The following is a 15,786-nucleotide window of genomic DNA, read 5'->3' on the forward strand; positions in this document are numbered from 1 at the left end:
GAAACATGGGACAAAGGGAGCCTTGGGGAATATAGATAACCACAAAATGTCTAGTTTTATTTCCTTACAGAATTGAAAAAAAAAGACAGAACACAGGGTGCTCTCTTGGGTGGCCACATGACAATTTCTGAGGTCATTATGAAGTACTGTGACCTGATAAATGCTTCAGATACCAAGTACTCTTGAGGATGGAGATTTGAGTTATTCTGAAAGAGAACTGAATTATAATTTCAAGCTGCAGCTGGGGAGTGACAGAAGGAACCTTAAAGCTGGCAGAAATCTAGAGAGCCAATTCCTTCAATCTGCCATGGAAGGAATTATTTAAATGCAATGCTCTGGGATGCAGAGAATGCCTTTAAGCAATGCCTATGGAACCATATATTGCACAATTAAACACCCAGAATGGAAGAAAAATCTTCGTTTTCTATCAATGAATAACCAGCTCAGGAATGGGGACAGTAATAGAATGACACAGCACTAAGACATACCAATTTTTTAATACATAATTTAAAAAAATAAACCAATGAAGAAATGAGAATCAATCTGATTTTCAGAGACAGAATGTACCCATTAGAAGCTCAGTCTCATAACAGTAGCACCCAATGCATTTAAGAGGTTAACACATGGACAACCACATTTTTGAAAGTGAGATGCTCATTACAGACTACCAAGAAATGGAAAATACTTCTGACTCTGGGGAATGCTGGTGAGATGCTGGAATATATCCATCACAATAAAGTACAATCTTCTTCAAGTACTTACCCCAAGCCAGGTGAAACTCCTTTCAGAAATATTTTCTTGGTTAAACTCTCTGACTCAGACATCCAAGGCCTCTAACCACAAAAAGGCCACAGAAATGCATCAAAGTAAAAAGATGTTTTCAGCAATACCACGCTATTTTAGCTGAAACATAAATCTGATCTTAAAAGTAGATCAGTTAAATGTGGAAATTTCAGTGCAGGGCGTTAGACATCAAATTTGCATTGCACTACTTATTATAAGGCACAATCAACCTTGTCATAAGCAAGTCTCAACTGAGAAGAACTCCTCTGTCCTTGAGTTTCACATCACCCCACCACTGCCCAGGTTCTAGGCAAATTGTTTCTGCTGTGGTGCAAAACATACTGACTGTCTTTCCTTTCCTCTGATGAAGAGGTTTCCAGGGAACCTTTAAACCACACACACTAAAAAAAAAATATTTTTCAACTCAGAAAAATACAGCTCCCACTAAAGCATTTAGAGGAGAGTGACACCATGCCAAAACCAAGCTCCTGTTTAGTGGTTTCATCAATTTCTCCTTGAATATGCATGGGTTTGCATAACTGAGCAATCATTTGCACTTTCCTCTGGGTTTCTTGTGAAGAATGACTGGTTAAGTCATCCACACTGCACTGAAAACTGTCGTGTTTTTCCCACGTTTACTTTTGAGCTCTTCAAAGTGAGCTTTCAATGGCATTCCCCATTTATGTAAAGAAAGGATTTCTCTTCAGGATCAGCAACAAAGGATGGAAATAAAGCTCCACTTGCCAGCTGCAGCATTTGCTCAGAGCATCTGATAAATCCAGATGTGCTGCAACACAGCTGGGCAAGGATGCCCACCCAGGTGAGAGCTCCAGAGAGCATGTGCATGGCATTCCCAGGATTATATCCAGGATAACCCTCCTGCCTAGTGCGCCCAGAGGACAACCAAAAGGCTGCGACTGCCTCAGGACAGGCAGCATGCTCTTTAATCTCCCCACTCATTTTCTGAGCTTTAATGAACCTGGAAAATGTCCTGGAAATCAATAAGCAATACAATTACTGAGACAGGAAACAAAACTCAAAGACACTGATGCATTTACGCATAGAAGGCTGAGGTAGCAACCAACCAGGGCTCACATCTCCAGGTACTTTTACCAACTCCCAAACCCAAGGGGCAATTCAGTCACTCAAGCTGAGGTGACAAGAACAGCAATACAATCAGGGACAATCAAGTGTGTGCAGCAGAATAAAGAGCCATGACCACAGGAAAGAGATTGAGATGCCTATCAGATAATGGTATGAGTCAGCCAGCATCTTGGCTCCATGAGTTGAGTCGATTTTAAACAATACAACTGGTGTGAGATAAACTTTATATAAAGCACAAGTACTACACGTGCAAGAAATCTTTTTTAAAAAGTGATGTGCTGAAATACTCATAACTAAGTCTAAAACTCCTGTTCCTGCAATTATACTGGAACTCATTTCAGAAGGAGGCTGAGGAGGTAATGAAGATATTTGCTGCTCCCCCAACACATCTGGGAAATTCCTTGTTCAGAGTCTAAACAGAGACGTCTGTTTAATTAGAGAAAATCCTATTAAACTGATCTTCCACATGAAGGGCTGAAGTGACCAACTCCAAAAGGGTATAAAAGACACACTGAATTCAGAATTTAATTAGAACACACTGCTAGCTAACTATAATCTATTAATTAGCATTCTTAATTTTTACAGCTCAATGCAATAATATCCATTTACTTTTAAATTGCACCCTTCTTACTTTTGGACCAAAGTTATACAATTCTACCAGTGTGGTAGTAATTACTGTGATTGCCTTGAGAACAGCAGCCTAGAAATATCTGTAAATGTTTAATTAGGGGATAAAGGAAAGACAAAGAAAAAACAATCTAAGATAGAGATATCACTATTCTCAACTGTATTCATATTTAGTAATTGCTTAATCAATTTTAAACCATATATCCATGGCATTTTTCTTGCAAGATTTCCAAAGCATCCTCAAATGTCAAAATTGATTTCAGAAAAAATATTATTGTATTCCAAGACAGTCTCTTCAACATGAAAACAGGGCCAAAAAATGAGAAGAATTTAAGAATTAAAAGACTTACCTGCAACTGAAATACAAAGAACACCAGAAAAGTTGAGTGACTGGTATTCCAGATATTTGCTACCCTGGTACTGCAACATTATAACTAAAATTTTTATAACATTACTGCTTTTAAAGAAATCCTGCCTTTGCAATAAAAATTATTTTACTTCAGGCTTTCTGCATTCCAAGATGACATAAGTAAATGAAGACAAAGTGTCACACACCTTAACAAGTTAATGTTGTGATTCTTGCCATTTGGTAAGAATACAGCTGTAAAGCTAAATGACAAGTTCATTAAATTATTTCATACTATCTCAGGAAAAGCAACTTATTTTCTTCAACTCAAGCTCTTTAAAAAGTGAAAAGAAAATTGCAGACAGGATCAGTGTAGTAGACTAATCACTAACCAAAAATAATTTACTACTTAGGACAGGCTACCTGAAAGCAGAGTACAACAAGCTGTAGCCTTTTCTTCTTGCATTTCCTTCTCTCCTTCACCTTCTAAAGAAATCTTACAAAAAGCATTGCCTAAAATAGCACCTATACCTTAAAAGCTACAAGAACATGGTCACATTTGAATTATGGAAACTTTCATTAAACGTGCTTGGATACTTTAAAAGCTCAACAGGGAAAGTAATTTTGTCATGATGGAAGCTGACTTAGATTTCAGGGAACTTTTGGAGTTGGACTGGGTCTATTTTCCATAAGAATAATGAGGTTTTTTTACCTGACAGTCCAGAGAGGTGCTGAACCCACATTTGGCCAGAAACAACTAACCAGGAGGGCACTCAAAGACAAATATTTACTTCAGGACAAAGGAGCTCTAGGTGGGAGAACTTTTACAAAGCTTTTAATCAGTAGAACTGACTACAAAGACACCTCAATTTTAATCAGCCTCTGAGTTTTATTTTCATTTGGAGATGCTTTCAAGTTGCACAAGACCTAAGACCTAGACACCTGAGAATCTGTTCTTCTCCCTGTTCTGTAACTGGCCAGACCACTACAAAAAAAGCCCCAAAACTGTAGGGTGCTTTAGGATAGTTGCATAACAAAATATGCACAGTTTATGAAAAAAAGAATAGCAAGCATGTATTAAACAGTGCTATTTAAATGTAGCCAAGAACAGAATTTATATCTGTTTGTGAAAACTGCAGGTCTGGACGTTTTAGCTCTAAATACCAGTGAGTGTAACATTAACTTTTTTTTTAATGGCAGTCTGTCAGCATTCAGCAACAGTGCAGTTATCCTGGGGGTCAGCAGTTAGTACATTCTGCATCTAAGAGAACACTTCAAGAGGTAAACAGCACAAAAATATTAATTATGAACAGAATAAATACTCCCAAAAGCAAACCAAGTGGTTACCATCAGTCCTAGGGGGAAAAATACACACGACACCCAAGGAAAAATGAGCACTCAAGGTAGTTTACAAGCGTGGCAAGAAACATCTACAAACAGGCTTGCAAGCTGAAAACACATCTTACCCACATCAATTACCCAAGAAAAGCACCAATCTAATTTAGCTGCTTAAGTGTAGCATGCAAGCTTATTAAAGTCATTTAATCATGCTACCACACTACCACAGCAGTGACGTTAGATGACATACCTGGTTTTCTTCTTGCAAAACCCTATACTGCTCCTTCCAAATGGTGATTTTTGAAGCTTCATCCTTCCTCAGAGCTCTCTCCTTTTTGAGCTCAGGACTCCAGAAGGTCTTGATGCTGTTCATGGAAGAACTCAGCTTGCTCTCCTTCACCTCCACGTCCTTGCGGAGCAGATCGTTCTCCCTCAGCACCTCCTTGAGCTGCGTCTGCAGGTCCATGATGGTGTTGTCCCTGGCCTGGCGCAGCGAGTGAGGCACGGTGGAGGCCATGCTCACCGGGGGCAGGTGGTGCTCTCCAAACGCGATGGTGTCACTGGCAACTCCGCTGGTGGCAATGTTGGGGCTGCTGCCCATGGCAGTCATGCGAACGCCGTAAGGCAGCCGCCCTCCCGAGCGGCCCAAGGTCATGGTGCTCTTCGGGGTGTCGGCGCCCACGTTCTCGTGGTCGCTCAGGTACATAGGGCCGGACGTGGCGTAGGCGGCGTTTAAGGACTGAATGTTCTCCATGGAAAGGGTTTTGCCGCTGCCAGCGCCAGCGCTGCTCCCCGAGCTGCCCCCTGTGCTGTTGGTTCTGCGGTGGCCCAGGCGCGGCGAGCGCGGCAGCCGCGGCGAGCGCCCCGGGCTCTGCGCGCTGGGCTCCGCCTTGCCCACGGAACGAGCGCTCCCGTACATGGTTAGCTGGTGCTGCCAGGCAATCTGATAGGCAAAACGCAGGAATGACTGAATTCCTGGTAAGCTATTCAATGGTTATAAGTCAACTTAAGGCCAATCACAACTTGGAACAGAGCTGGTTGTCCATCTCTGAAGTCACGTGCGCACGGTGTTCAGGACCATATCTGTGTCAATGAGAATGACATATTAAAATCTACATCAATAAAAATAACGCATTAAATACCTAGTTTATCACCACATATTTGTTCCACATTAGTATCTATTCCCCTATATTTACAGTTCTCCAGTATTTTTCAATTCCTCTTAATAAAAAAAGAAATGTTTTATTTAAACCTTTAAACTCAAAAAGAAACCTCTATTCTTGCTTTTCTATTGCTATATTATCACAACAAAGAGGAAACGAAAAGAGAATCCATCAATCTTCAAGCCATAATTTTGTTGGTGATGACAAAACCTTCAGATGCCATCTCATCTTTCTTCCTATTTCTAACTGGCCCTAATGCTTTACCTGTTACTTGAGTGAGAGAATCAAAATTCTAAAACCACTCAGTAGTATATCTTTGCTTCAAGCACTGCCAGCTTCCATAGGACACAGTTTCTAAACCCTTGTGTTGTGAAATCACCCTGCACATGGGAAGGCAGGACAGACTGAAGTGACTCTGACCATGACCTCAACCAGAAGGTTCCTTAGCACTGCTGTCAGCCCCACTTCAAATGCAGAAATCAGAACCAAAACTAAGAATAATCATGAAATCATTACTGACCACACAACTTCAGCAAGCACAGATGCAAATCTGAAATAGGAGCAATGACCCAGCAATGAGACCAATGAGGTTAAGAGGAACAAAAGAATCACAGCTCCACTGAAAACTGGTTCTACACTCTTATTTTCCCCCAAACTAAATGTAACTTATATCTTTGTTCAGGTTAAGAAAAGATTTTGATTGAAATGTACTTCTCATTAACCAGTTGAGATTATTTCCATCAAATAATATTTCAACAGCAGGGACCTTTTAAAACACAGAACAGTTTGACATCATCCTGTTGCTGTTCCTTCTCCCCTCTGCTTTTTCTTTAAATACAGACTCTGCTGGCATATGCAAGACAATTCCTTATTTCAGCAGTGCAATATGATGCTGTAATACATCAGCACTGGCAGGAAACTCTTCAGGACAGGGACTCTGGGCTGGGATCAAGTCAATAGCCAAGATCTAGCAGAGAAGCAAAAAATGTAACTAAAATGTAAAATTATCCCACTATACAGTTCTCACTTTTTTTTCTCCACTGTTTTTTCCCATTGTAAACTATTCCATGTTACTGCTGGGCTCAACTGAAATCAAAATTAGAACACTGAAACATTACTGATGATGGAATACCAGCCAGTGTCCAAGGAGCAGCAGCACCTAATATATCCCAGCATCTTGCCTTTACCACCAACTCTCATCTACCTGCCCTTCAGCTCAGAAGTCAGGTTTGCCAGATATTAGGAATTAATTTCTCCAAACCAGCATGTTTGGGAGATAATAACTGGGCAAAAAGGGTAAAGATTAAGTTTAAAACAGGAATACACTTCCAAAAGAAATTGTAGAAACAATGCAAGTGGGTGGAAGGAAGTGATCAAAAAATAAATAGTGCAAAAAATACTGGAAAAGGGTAGAAAGAAAAACAAGTAAAATCCAGGAAGAAAAGACAGAGTATTTTTTACCTTTCTGAATAAGTCAGTATAGGAAAAGATGCAACAAGAAATAGCTCCAAAATGTTTAGCTTAATCTTGAACTTTAAATGGAAAAGAAGGCCAGGGTAAGCCAGCATTTCATCAGTTTCACACAATTTCGTAGAAGATAGAATGGCATGAGGAATTTTACAAAGCTTATGGAAATTGATACTGCTTTATGAGCAGTTCTCAAGATGTTCAAGTGCTCACTCTGTTTTTTTAAAATTACAAGAAAAGCTAGCAACAATATTGCTACAGAATATTTTAGAGCACATCTATAAAGAACTGGCCAAGGAAAAACAGCCACCAGCATTGACTGAAATTATCTGCCAAAGTAACACCTACAGATGCATTTTTTAATCCAAGTTACATTTCTTCTATTTCAACTACATATCCTTATGCAAAACAGTACAGAAATATAAACTCTGCAACAAAGTGCACAGTGTTACACTGAAGTTGCTTCAATAAGCAAGACACTGTGCCCCAGATCTAGAAGAAAAACACTTCTTCCAAACAGAAAGGCTATTTCAGACCAGCCTCACTCTTTGAGATATCAAAATGCTAAAAATGCTGCTGTGACACCACTTGAGCACTCAAAACAAGTCAGATATGATTTCTTAGACACTGCATAAAGTACATTCCACTGAGAGCTTGCATTCATTAGGATCCTCCTGAAAACTCATCCAAATCACAGCACTTAATTCACTTGCTGGAAGCTCACCACAGTAAATCAGGGCAAACACTCATTAACAGCTTTAGATGAGTTTACATCAAACCAAAATATTAAACTTACGTGTGTTTCCATTGAAGAACTTCACCCCAAAACCACTAAGTTTAAAATCTACATCACTGTTGCACACAGAACAATCACCTGGTGAAGTCCTTAGCAAGACACCAGAGGAGTTCAAAAGGTGTTTGATAATTTCTAAAGAGCTCCTCACCCTCAACATGGACAATGCCATGAAAAAGTGCCACGCAGAGCTGCCTTCTCCTTGCATCAGCAAACATTTTGTTAAACTCTGAATACTTTCCAATGAATGGGAGTGGCTGCTGTCCTTGGGCTAAAGCAGCTCCAGGCAGCAGAGAGGAGCTGATACCTGTGCAGTTACCATCCCCAGCCATCCTGGGCAGGCAGGGGAGCTCTCAGGAGCTCTCACCACCTCAGCTGCAAACTCCAGCCCTGTGCTCACCCAGCTCTGAGCTTTGATTCAAATCACAACACTTAATTCACTTGCTGGAAACTCACCACAGTAAATCAGGGCAAACACTCATTAATAGCTTTAGATGAGTTTACATCAAACCAAAATATTAAACTGATGTGTGTTTCAGTTAAAGGACTTCACCCCAAAACCACTAAGTTTCACTGCTGCACACAGAAGAATCACCTGGTGAAGTCCTTAGCAAGACACCAGAGGAGCTCAAAAGGTGTTTGATAATTTCTAAAGAGCTCCTCACCCTCAACATGGACAATGCCATGAAAAAGTGCCACGCAGAGCTGCCTTCTCCTTGCATCAGCAAACATTTTGTTAAATGGGAGTGGCTGCTGTCCTTGGGCTAAAGCAGCTCCAGGGAGCAGAGAGGAGCTGATACCTGTGCAGGAACCATCCCCAGCCATCCTGGGCAGGCAGGGGAGCTCTCAGGAGCTCTCACCACCTCAGCTGCAAACTCCAGCCCTGTGCTCACCCAGCTCTGAGCTTTGATTATTCACAGGCAGGCACCATCCCCTCTGCCACTCCAAAACATCAAATAACCCAAGCCATGAAAGCCAAGGGCCAGAATTAGCTGTTGATCAGGGTAATGGGAAGGATTCCCAGAGCTGGCACAGCCAAAACTCAGGGAGAAGAACTCTGCTGTTGCTGCCATGCATTACACTGCACTCACTTTTCACTCAAAAGCAGCAGATTGAGATGAAAAGTTGTCTTTGGAAACAAGCAAACATAACCCTCCAGTATTCTCCTTGAAATGACAACTTTCACCACACCATTGCCAGACCTTAAAACTGTGAATATTCCAATATTAACTAAATACATTTTTCCGCACATGCAGTTTCAGTTTTTCCGTTGACACAGATTTGTCACAGTTCAAGATCAAAAAGAAATTACAAGATAAATCTAACTCTTTTATTTTCCCCCTATCTTTTCCCAGTAGCATTTATCACTGGCCATATCACTTTGTTGTAAAAGCAGATATTACACTTCACAGATATTACAGTTCACACTAGGAAAAAATCTTTCACCATGAAACCAGCAAAGTGAGGGAAATAAAAAAACCAATATTTTCTTTTTTGCAAAACCAACTAATCAGGAAGAAGAAAGAATTTCATTTTCCCTCCCAGAGCCTCAGCAAAGGTAAATGGAAGATTTCTTTCAGGTAACATCACAACCAGAAAAGTTAGTTTTTCAATATTCTGACTCACACTAGTATTTTACTGGGAGTCTCACAAGTATGGCCTCTTATCTTCCATGGGACCAACATGCAGCACTGTTACTATTTTCCTCTTCTACTGAGCCTAAATTTAGTCACAAATAAATAATCCCTTAACTGTACAAGATGTGATAACCACAAGGAACAATGTCCAACTGTGGATGGATTAAATGTATTAACCCTCTTCCCCTGGCAAATTCTCCTGTTGATTTCAAAAAACTTTGGTTTTTCTGCCAATATAGGAGCCCTTACCCAGGATTACAAAAAACAAAAAAGACTCTCAACATCAAAAGCTTAAAAAACAAAACAGTTTTTGTTTTGGTTTAGCACTGGTTTTGGTTTTGCACTAAAGCAAGTGCTAAACCATTTTTCCTCAAGATAGCTCGCAGAACTTTACAATTATGAAAGAAAATTCTCTTGTTCACTGTTCATTAATAGAATAGAAAAACTTCAAAGAGCATCCCATATGCAAACCAATTTAAAAAAAATTTTTAAAGTGTCATATCAGCCCAAGTAAAACTTTATATGTATTTAAATTGGCAGAGCACCTTTGCAGACACAAAGACCTGACCTGCTTTCACATGAGCTGAAAATGCTATCTAGTGATTATGGAAAGACTTGTAAGAAAGACTATCAGAAAAAGAACAGGCAAGAATTACACAATATTGCATAAAAAGGTTTAGAAAAGGACAGTTATGAACACATTTTCTGTATAAAAATTTTAAAACAGGTACCAGCACATCCTGCTTGAAGTGCCAGCTAAGAAAAATGTCTTTTCAGGTGACTGTCCAAAAACACTCAGAGACAGACATCATTAACATGGAAAATGTTTATAATCTCGCAGCAGACATTTAAATGTACTGCAGTGCAACCTGTAGCAACTAAAATCCACCTGTTTCATTACAACAACCTAGTCCTAGGCAGTGAAAAGCACTGGAGAACCCAGCTTCCCTCAGAACATGCCAGGATCGGGAGCTGGCATGCTAAAAGAACAAGAAAAAGCCACCTGCACAACTTCATGGAGATTTACTTGAAGGCAGTTGTGGCATGAGAGAGGGCAGGAACAGGAACATGAGTCTTGTCAAAAGGTCTTGTGGTTCCAATAAAAGCTATATTGGGACATAGTAGAAATGTAAGAAATTCTGGGAGGATCACTTGAATATCAAAGTTCAGTATGAAGAATCCAAATCAAATGAGATGTGTTCAGCAGTGCTGTCACACTCAGCCCCTACACCTATTATTCCGTGTGAACCAATGGGTCACAGGGCAGGTGCTCCTGTCTGCAGCTGACAGAACACAGAAGATTCATTTAAAAAAAAGTTCTGCTACCTTCTGGAAGATCTCTCTGTCACATAAATTAATAATGCCTTTCATGTCTCCCACCACTCCAAGACAAACACTAATAGCCCATTAGCTACCCCCAGGTAAGCAAGCAACCAAACACACACAAACATGCTGCAGAAACACAGGGAAAATCCAGCCTACATTTTTCAAAACACAGAGAATTTCAGAGTAACTCCTGCAGCCTCCAGCAAGTCCTGTGAATTTCTTTGCTGCAATTTCTGTTCAGGACTGACACCAGCTGACAAACTGCAACATCTATGGAGACAATTAATTAATACATCACTGCCTGATGGTCAGGAGTGGGGCAGTGGGATCACAGAGCAGGCAAGGGCATCTCACAGCCCAGGGACCCCACACATCCAACTTCCAGAACACAGAATTTCCTTGCCACACCGATTGCTGCGTGCACAAGGAAAGCTCTGAATGCCAGTTTCACAATAAAAGCAAAGTCAGCCTTTACAAGAAACATCTTAATCTGGTAAAGGGCTGTAGCAGACTTCATTAGACTTCATTAACAGAGGTAGTAATTGTTCCCATTTACATAATTCACACCCGAATAGTTCATGGCAAGTAACTACATCTAGATTACACAGTAGGACAGAGACTGCAGAGTAGACAGAGCAGAGGGGAGGGCAGGTAGAAAAGATGGCATTCCAAACAAAGAAAAGCTTACATTCCAGTAAAACCCTGCCAGGAGTACAAACAGAGGGTATAATGAGAGAACTGACATGATTCACAACAACTTAGAGGTGTACCAATCAAGAAAAAATGAATTCCTGTTATTTCCTAGCCCACCTCACACTTTAAAAACCTTTGTCTGCTACATTACTTTATATAAAAAGTGTGAAGCCCCTGTCTTTCAAGGCTATCTTGTAGATTTTAGGTTTGCCTAGTTTTGGAAGGTAAAAAGGCTCACTACTTTTCATGTTAAATTAATTACTATTACACACAAAAAGGACAGAAGCAAGTTTACTTTGGAAGCAGCAATCCAGCCAATGCAGGACACAAGGCATTGAACCCATGGAATTCAGGGTTGTTTATCAAAATATCCTTGTGGCCTTGACAGCCAGAAAGCAATAATGATTTATTAAATTAAGACAGAAATAAGACAAAAAGTAACTGTTTATATTAGAACTGTCTCTCATTCCTAAAGAGCACATAAATAAATGTTAAAGCACTGCCATCTGTTTATATCCAATCCTTTTAAAAAGCTGGGGGGATGGTGGTGGTGGTGCTTGTTTTAGATTTTTTATATTAAATTCACCTACTTCCACATCTGCCAGGTGTAACAGAGCCTTTGTTCTGTCTCACCCAACACGAGATGTGAATTGATACACTCTCCCCCACACATACAGAGAAATCTTCCCAGAAAAGCATCTCAGAAACCCCTGAAATTCTTCAGGTGACTCTGACATTTTAAAAATATGTTTTGTAAAAGGCAGGTCATCAACCTGACCCAAACAGTTTTAGGGAAAAAAAAAAAAAAACAAAAAAAACCAGCATTCATTTGTCAAGGGAGCGTTTTATTTCTAAACAGGAAGTGACATTCCTGTTAAACACTTCTTACACCTGAAAGGGTGGCAGGAATGGCACCACAGAACATGAAACATCCTGATTCCCTGGCCTTTTTAGACACCTACAAGATATCCCATTCAGCAAAAAACACCTGCAAGTCTGTAAATGAGAGCCAGAAATATTCATTCATTCATTCATTTTCATCAGTTTCCTAGTTAATTTCTTTCCCACACGTACACAATTCCTTTCAGGGCATCTACTTACTCAGCAAAGAAGACCTAACACAGCACATGCTCTGTCCTACTCTGCAGCACTTTCTCTGCAAAAGCACTTTTAACTTTCAAATTTTAAAATTTAAAATCAAATTTTGTTTCTTATAATACCCATAGGTCTGGATAGCAGCATAAAGGGTCTGCTGTCACCATCCCAGTTTTCTTTCTATCTCCTTTCCCAAACAAACAAGACCACAAAAAAGGCTTGTATATATGTATTATAATAAATACATATATTTCAGTTAAACCTTTATTTACTCATGTGTAAGGAGTCTGGCTAGGTGTACCAGGATTTCTTTTGTGCAATGGCTGGGATGTAATTATAAGTCTCTAAATTTAAAGCAGATGTGAAGAAAACAAAACCATCATGTGCCCTTTTTAAAGGCAAAACACAAAAAGCAACAGGTATCAGAACTCCAACATATCATTTATATCACACATATCACTTCCTAGGGATAAACTGATTAAATTAACCCCAACTCCTCAAATTATGTAAAAGACTGAAGTCCTGTGGATGTTGATTTTCGGTCACTGTATGGCTAAAGAGTTTATAGGCTCATTGTAGGGTACAAAGTCAGTAAATACTTTGTGTTTTTATCCATGGCTGTTTCTCTCTTTCCCACGGGTGGCATGCAACAAACAACCCTCTTCTTAACAGCAGAAACAAAATGTTCAAAGCACTACAGATATTTCAGAAGTGCCTAGAAGCACGTGCAGCCAGCCAGCCCAAAGTCACCATGGGCAACACCACAGTGCAAGGCAAAGCATGCTCCAGCTCCAGAAATTCCACCATAATCTCACCCTGACAACAACCATATTGACATAACCCACGTGCTGCAGAACACCACTACTGCTACACCAGCACTGCATTTCCTGCGATCTCCTGCTCTACTCCTGCATGCCAGAGTTTAAACTTTTGGCTTAAAGAGCAATGGGTAAAACCCTCCTCACCTCACTGAGCAGCCTCTTGCAGCAAGGGTCAAAAACCCTCACTGTGGGTTCAGTTCTATTATTTTAAAAGCCACATGCATCCCTCCACACTTATATTTCTATCCAAACCATACTCAGCTAAAACAAGCCAGATCTTCCAAATATAACTTAAATTCTCCAGTGGTTTAGCCAGGTGAGAGTTGGAACAAAACTCTCTCTCTAAAGAGCTTTTCAGGCTTGAAAAGAGGGAGGGGGTGAGGGGATGAGAGATAACAATGGGAGGGTATCCTGCTTCACAAAGTAAGGAATAGAGGCAAGGAATTCCAGCACTGGTGACAATAGCACGGTGAAATATTTCTATTCATGCAGCAGCATACAACTGCTACCAGGAACAAGAAAGCGGCAGATTCAAAGGAAGAAAGGGGAAAAAAAAAGAAAGTAAGAACCCACTAAATACCAAAGACCCCTCAAAAACCAGTCAGGATTTCTCTCATCACCAAGATCTGCAATTCAGTAAAAGGGAATAGGCCACATAAATCCCAAACTTGCCTTTTTTGCTAATCAGTCCATTAGCCACATATTACAGATGAAAAGTTACGTGAACGGAATCTCAAAAAAAAGCTCATGACAGGATCAAAAAGAATGCTAAAAATTACGAAAAACATGATGCTTTAATATAGTCCAGAGAGCAGGTTTTCTACAGTTCAGGCTTCTGCTAACATCCCAACAGTGATTTAATTACACTTCAACTGGTTTCCCAGAAGTGGTGGAAGAAGTTCAAATTATTCAAAGATTATTATGAACTCACATTTCATTCAGCAGATCCCAACCTTTTACTGGCTGATGGATTCAGAGAACTCCAAATTTCTGGATGATACAGTGGGCACAGATTGACTGTTCTGGGAACTGCTGTTCTGTGATAAAAGTTCTGAACTGTGCTTCCAGAACTGAACTACGTTCAGTACAGCTGTTAACTAAATAATCACTAAAAAAATCCCTTATTTTACTACCAATTCTAATCACAGTACCAGAGGCAAGGTGGTGATTTCTCTCATGTTATTCCATTTGGAATGGCTCTGAGGGTGCTGACTCACAGCTGACCCTGAACTGGGGCTCACACCCGAGCTGCTGCAGGCTCCAACACAAACTCCGGGACCGTGTCAGGCAGTGGCTCAGGAGGGGATGGATGTGTGTGCAGCCTCCTACGGCTGCAGACGCAATAATCTCAGGGAGCAAAGGAGGGCAGGCAGCTGGTGGAGGTGACTGCTGCAGACACCCCTGGCCATTGTTCGAGAATCACAACCAAAAGCAGACAACTTTCTGTGGTTACAGCCTGTTGGATCTGAGCTAACAGGCTCCACGATCGAGCGTGGCCCCCAAAATGTGCTGGGACAAAATGCAAAACACACACTGCTCTTCAGAACAATTCTATTTTTATCCGTTTGCTTTCATTCTTTCGGCTTGTGCACTGCTTCCCACCACCAGCAGCACCTCCATAGGTGTTTCTTCACATCTTTGCATCTCCCATTTCCACCGGGGCTTCCCTTTAAACCATTTCACAGGGTATCAGCACCAACCATAACATGAAACTCACACAGAGCATGTAACATTCCAGGTTCAACAAATCGTGTGCTTCCTAACCAACCCTCAGAGCCCACACTCCCAACGAGACAGATGTGGAAGGGCAGCAATTCCTGACACGGGCTCCAGGATGGCAGCACGCTCAGAAACAAAGCACCGTGTCAGCTGACGCCGCCTCGTAGTAGATGCAATAAAATACATGAAACTGACCAGGCAGCGCTCGCAGAGAAAACACCAAAAACCCAGCACGGCACAAGGTCTGGGCAGCAGACACGGCTCCCCGTTACCTCGGTGAGGTGACCGCGATAACAAAAGCGTGCGCTTCCCAAGGACAGGCTGACTGCGGAGGGGCGGAAAAGCCCGGCCGGGAAGGCGAATGGGCAGAGCAGGAATGACCGCCCGTGCGAGGCACGGCCGAACCCCGTCCGGGCGCCGGCAGTGCCCGGCAGGACGCGGGCCCGCGGGGCGATGCGGCCGCGCTGCCGGGGCCGGACCGGGGCCGCCCCGCCCCGGGCGGTGACAGCGTGAGGGGCCCGGCGGGGAGAGGCCCCGACCCCCCCGGCCGCCCCCTCCCTCCGTCCGCCCGGCCACAGCCCGCGCACCCCCGCGGGCCCGCACCCACCTGCGCTGCGGCTCCGCGCCCACAGCCCCCGCCGCCACCGCCGCTCCCTGCCCGGCCGCCGCCGCAGCCCCTGCCCAGCGCGGCGGCTGCTCCCGCAGCTACCGGCGCCCGCAGGCCCCGCCCCGCCCCGGGCTCCCCCCAGCGGACGGCAAGGCGCGTTAACCCGACCCCTCCCGCCCCGAGCGCGGCCCCTCACCTGCCTGTCAGCCCGCGGGGAGGGGACGGCACGGCACGGCACGGCACGGCACGGCACGGCAGGGCAGGGGC

General features: G+C 42.3%; 1 protein-coding gene across 1 annotated transcript in view; it reads right to left on the reverse strand.

Moving 5' to 3' along the window:
* Positions 1–15,615, reverse strand: part of ERC1 (ELKS/RAB6-interacting/CAST family member 1) — a 267,409-nt gene extending 251,794 nt beyond the window's left edge. The window contains exons 1-2 of the mRNA XM_058804547.1: positions 15,520–15,615; positions 4,449–5,281 (exon numbers count right to left, since the gene is read on the reverse strand). Coding sequence (XP_058660530.1) covers positions 4,449–5,117 — 669 coding nt within the window. The 5' untranslated portion in view covers positions 5,118–5,281; positions 15,520–15,615. The remainder of the gene's footprint in view (positions 1–4,448; positions 5,282–15,519) is intronic.
* Between the last annotated feature and the right edge of the window lie 171 nt (positions 15,616–15,786).

This window comes from Ammospiza caudacuta, chromosome 5 (genome assembly GCF_027887145.1).
Source record: "Ammospiza caudacuta isolate bAmmCau1 chromosome 5, bAmmCau1.pri, whole genome shotgun sequence".
Classification (NCBI taxonomy): domain Eukaryota; kingdom Metazoa; phylum Chordata; class Aves; order Passeriformes; family Passerellidae; genus Ammospiza; species Ammospiza caudacuta.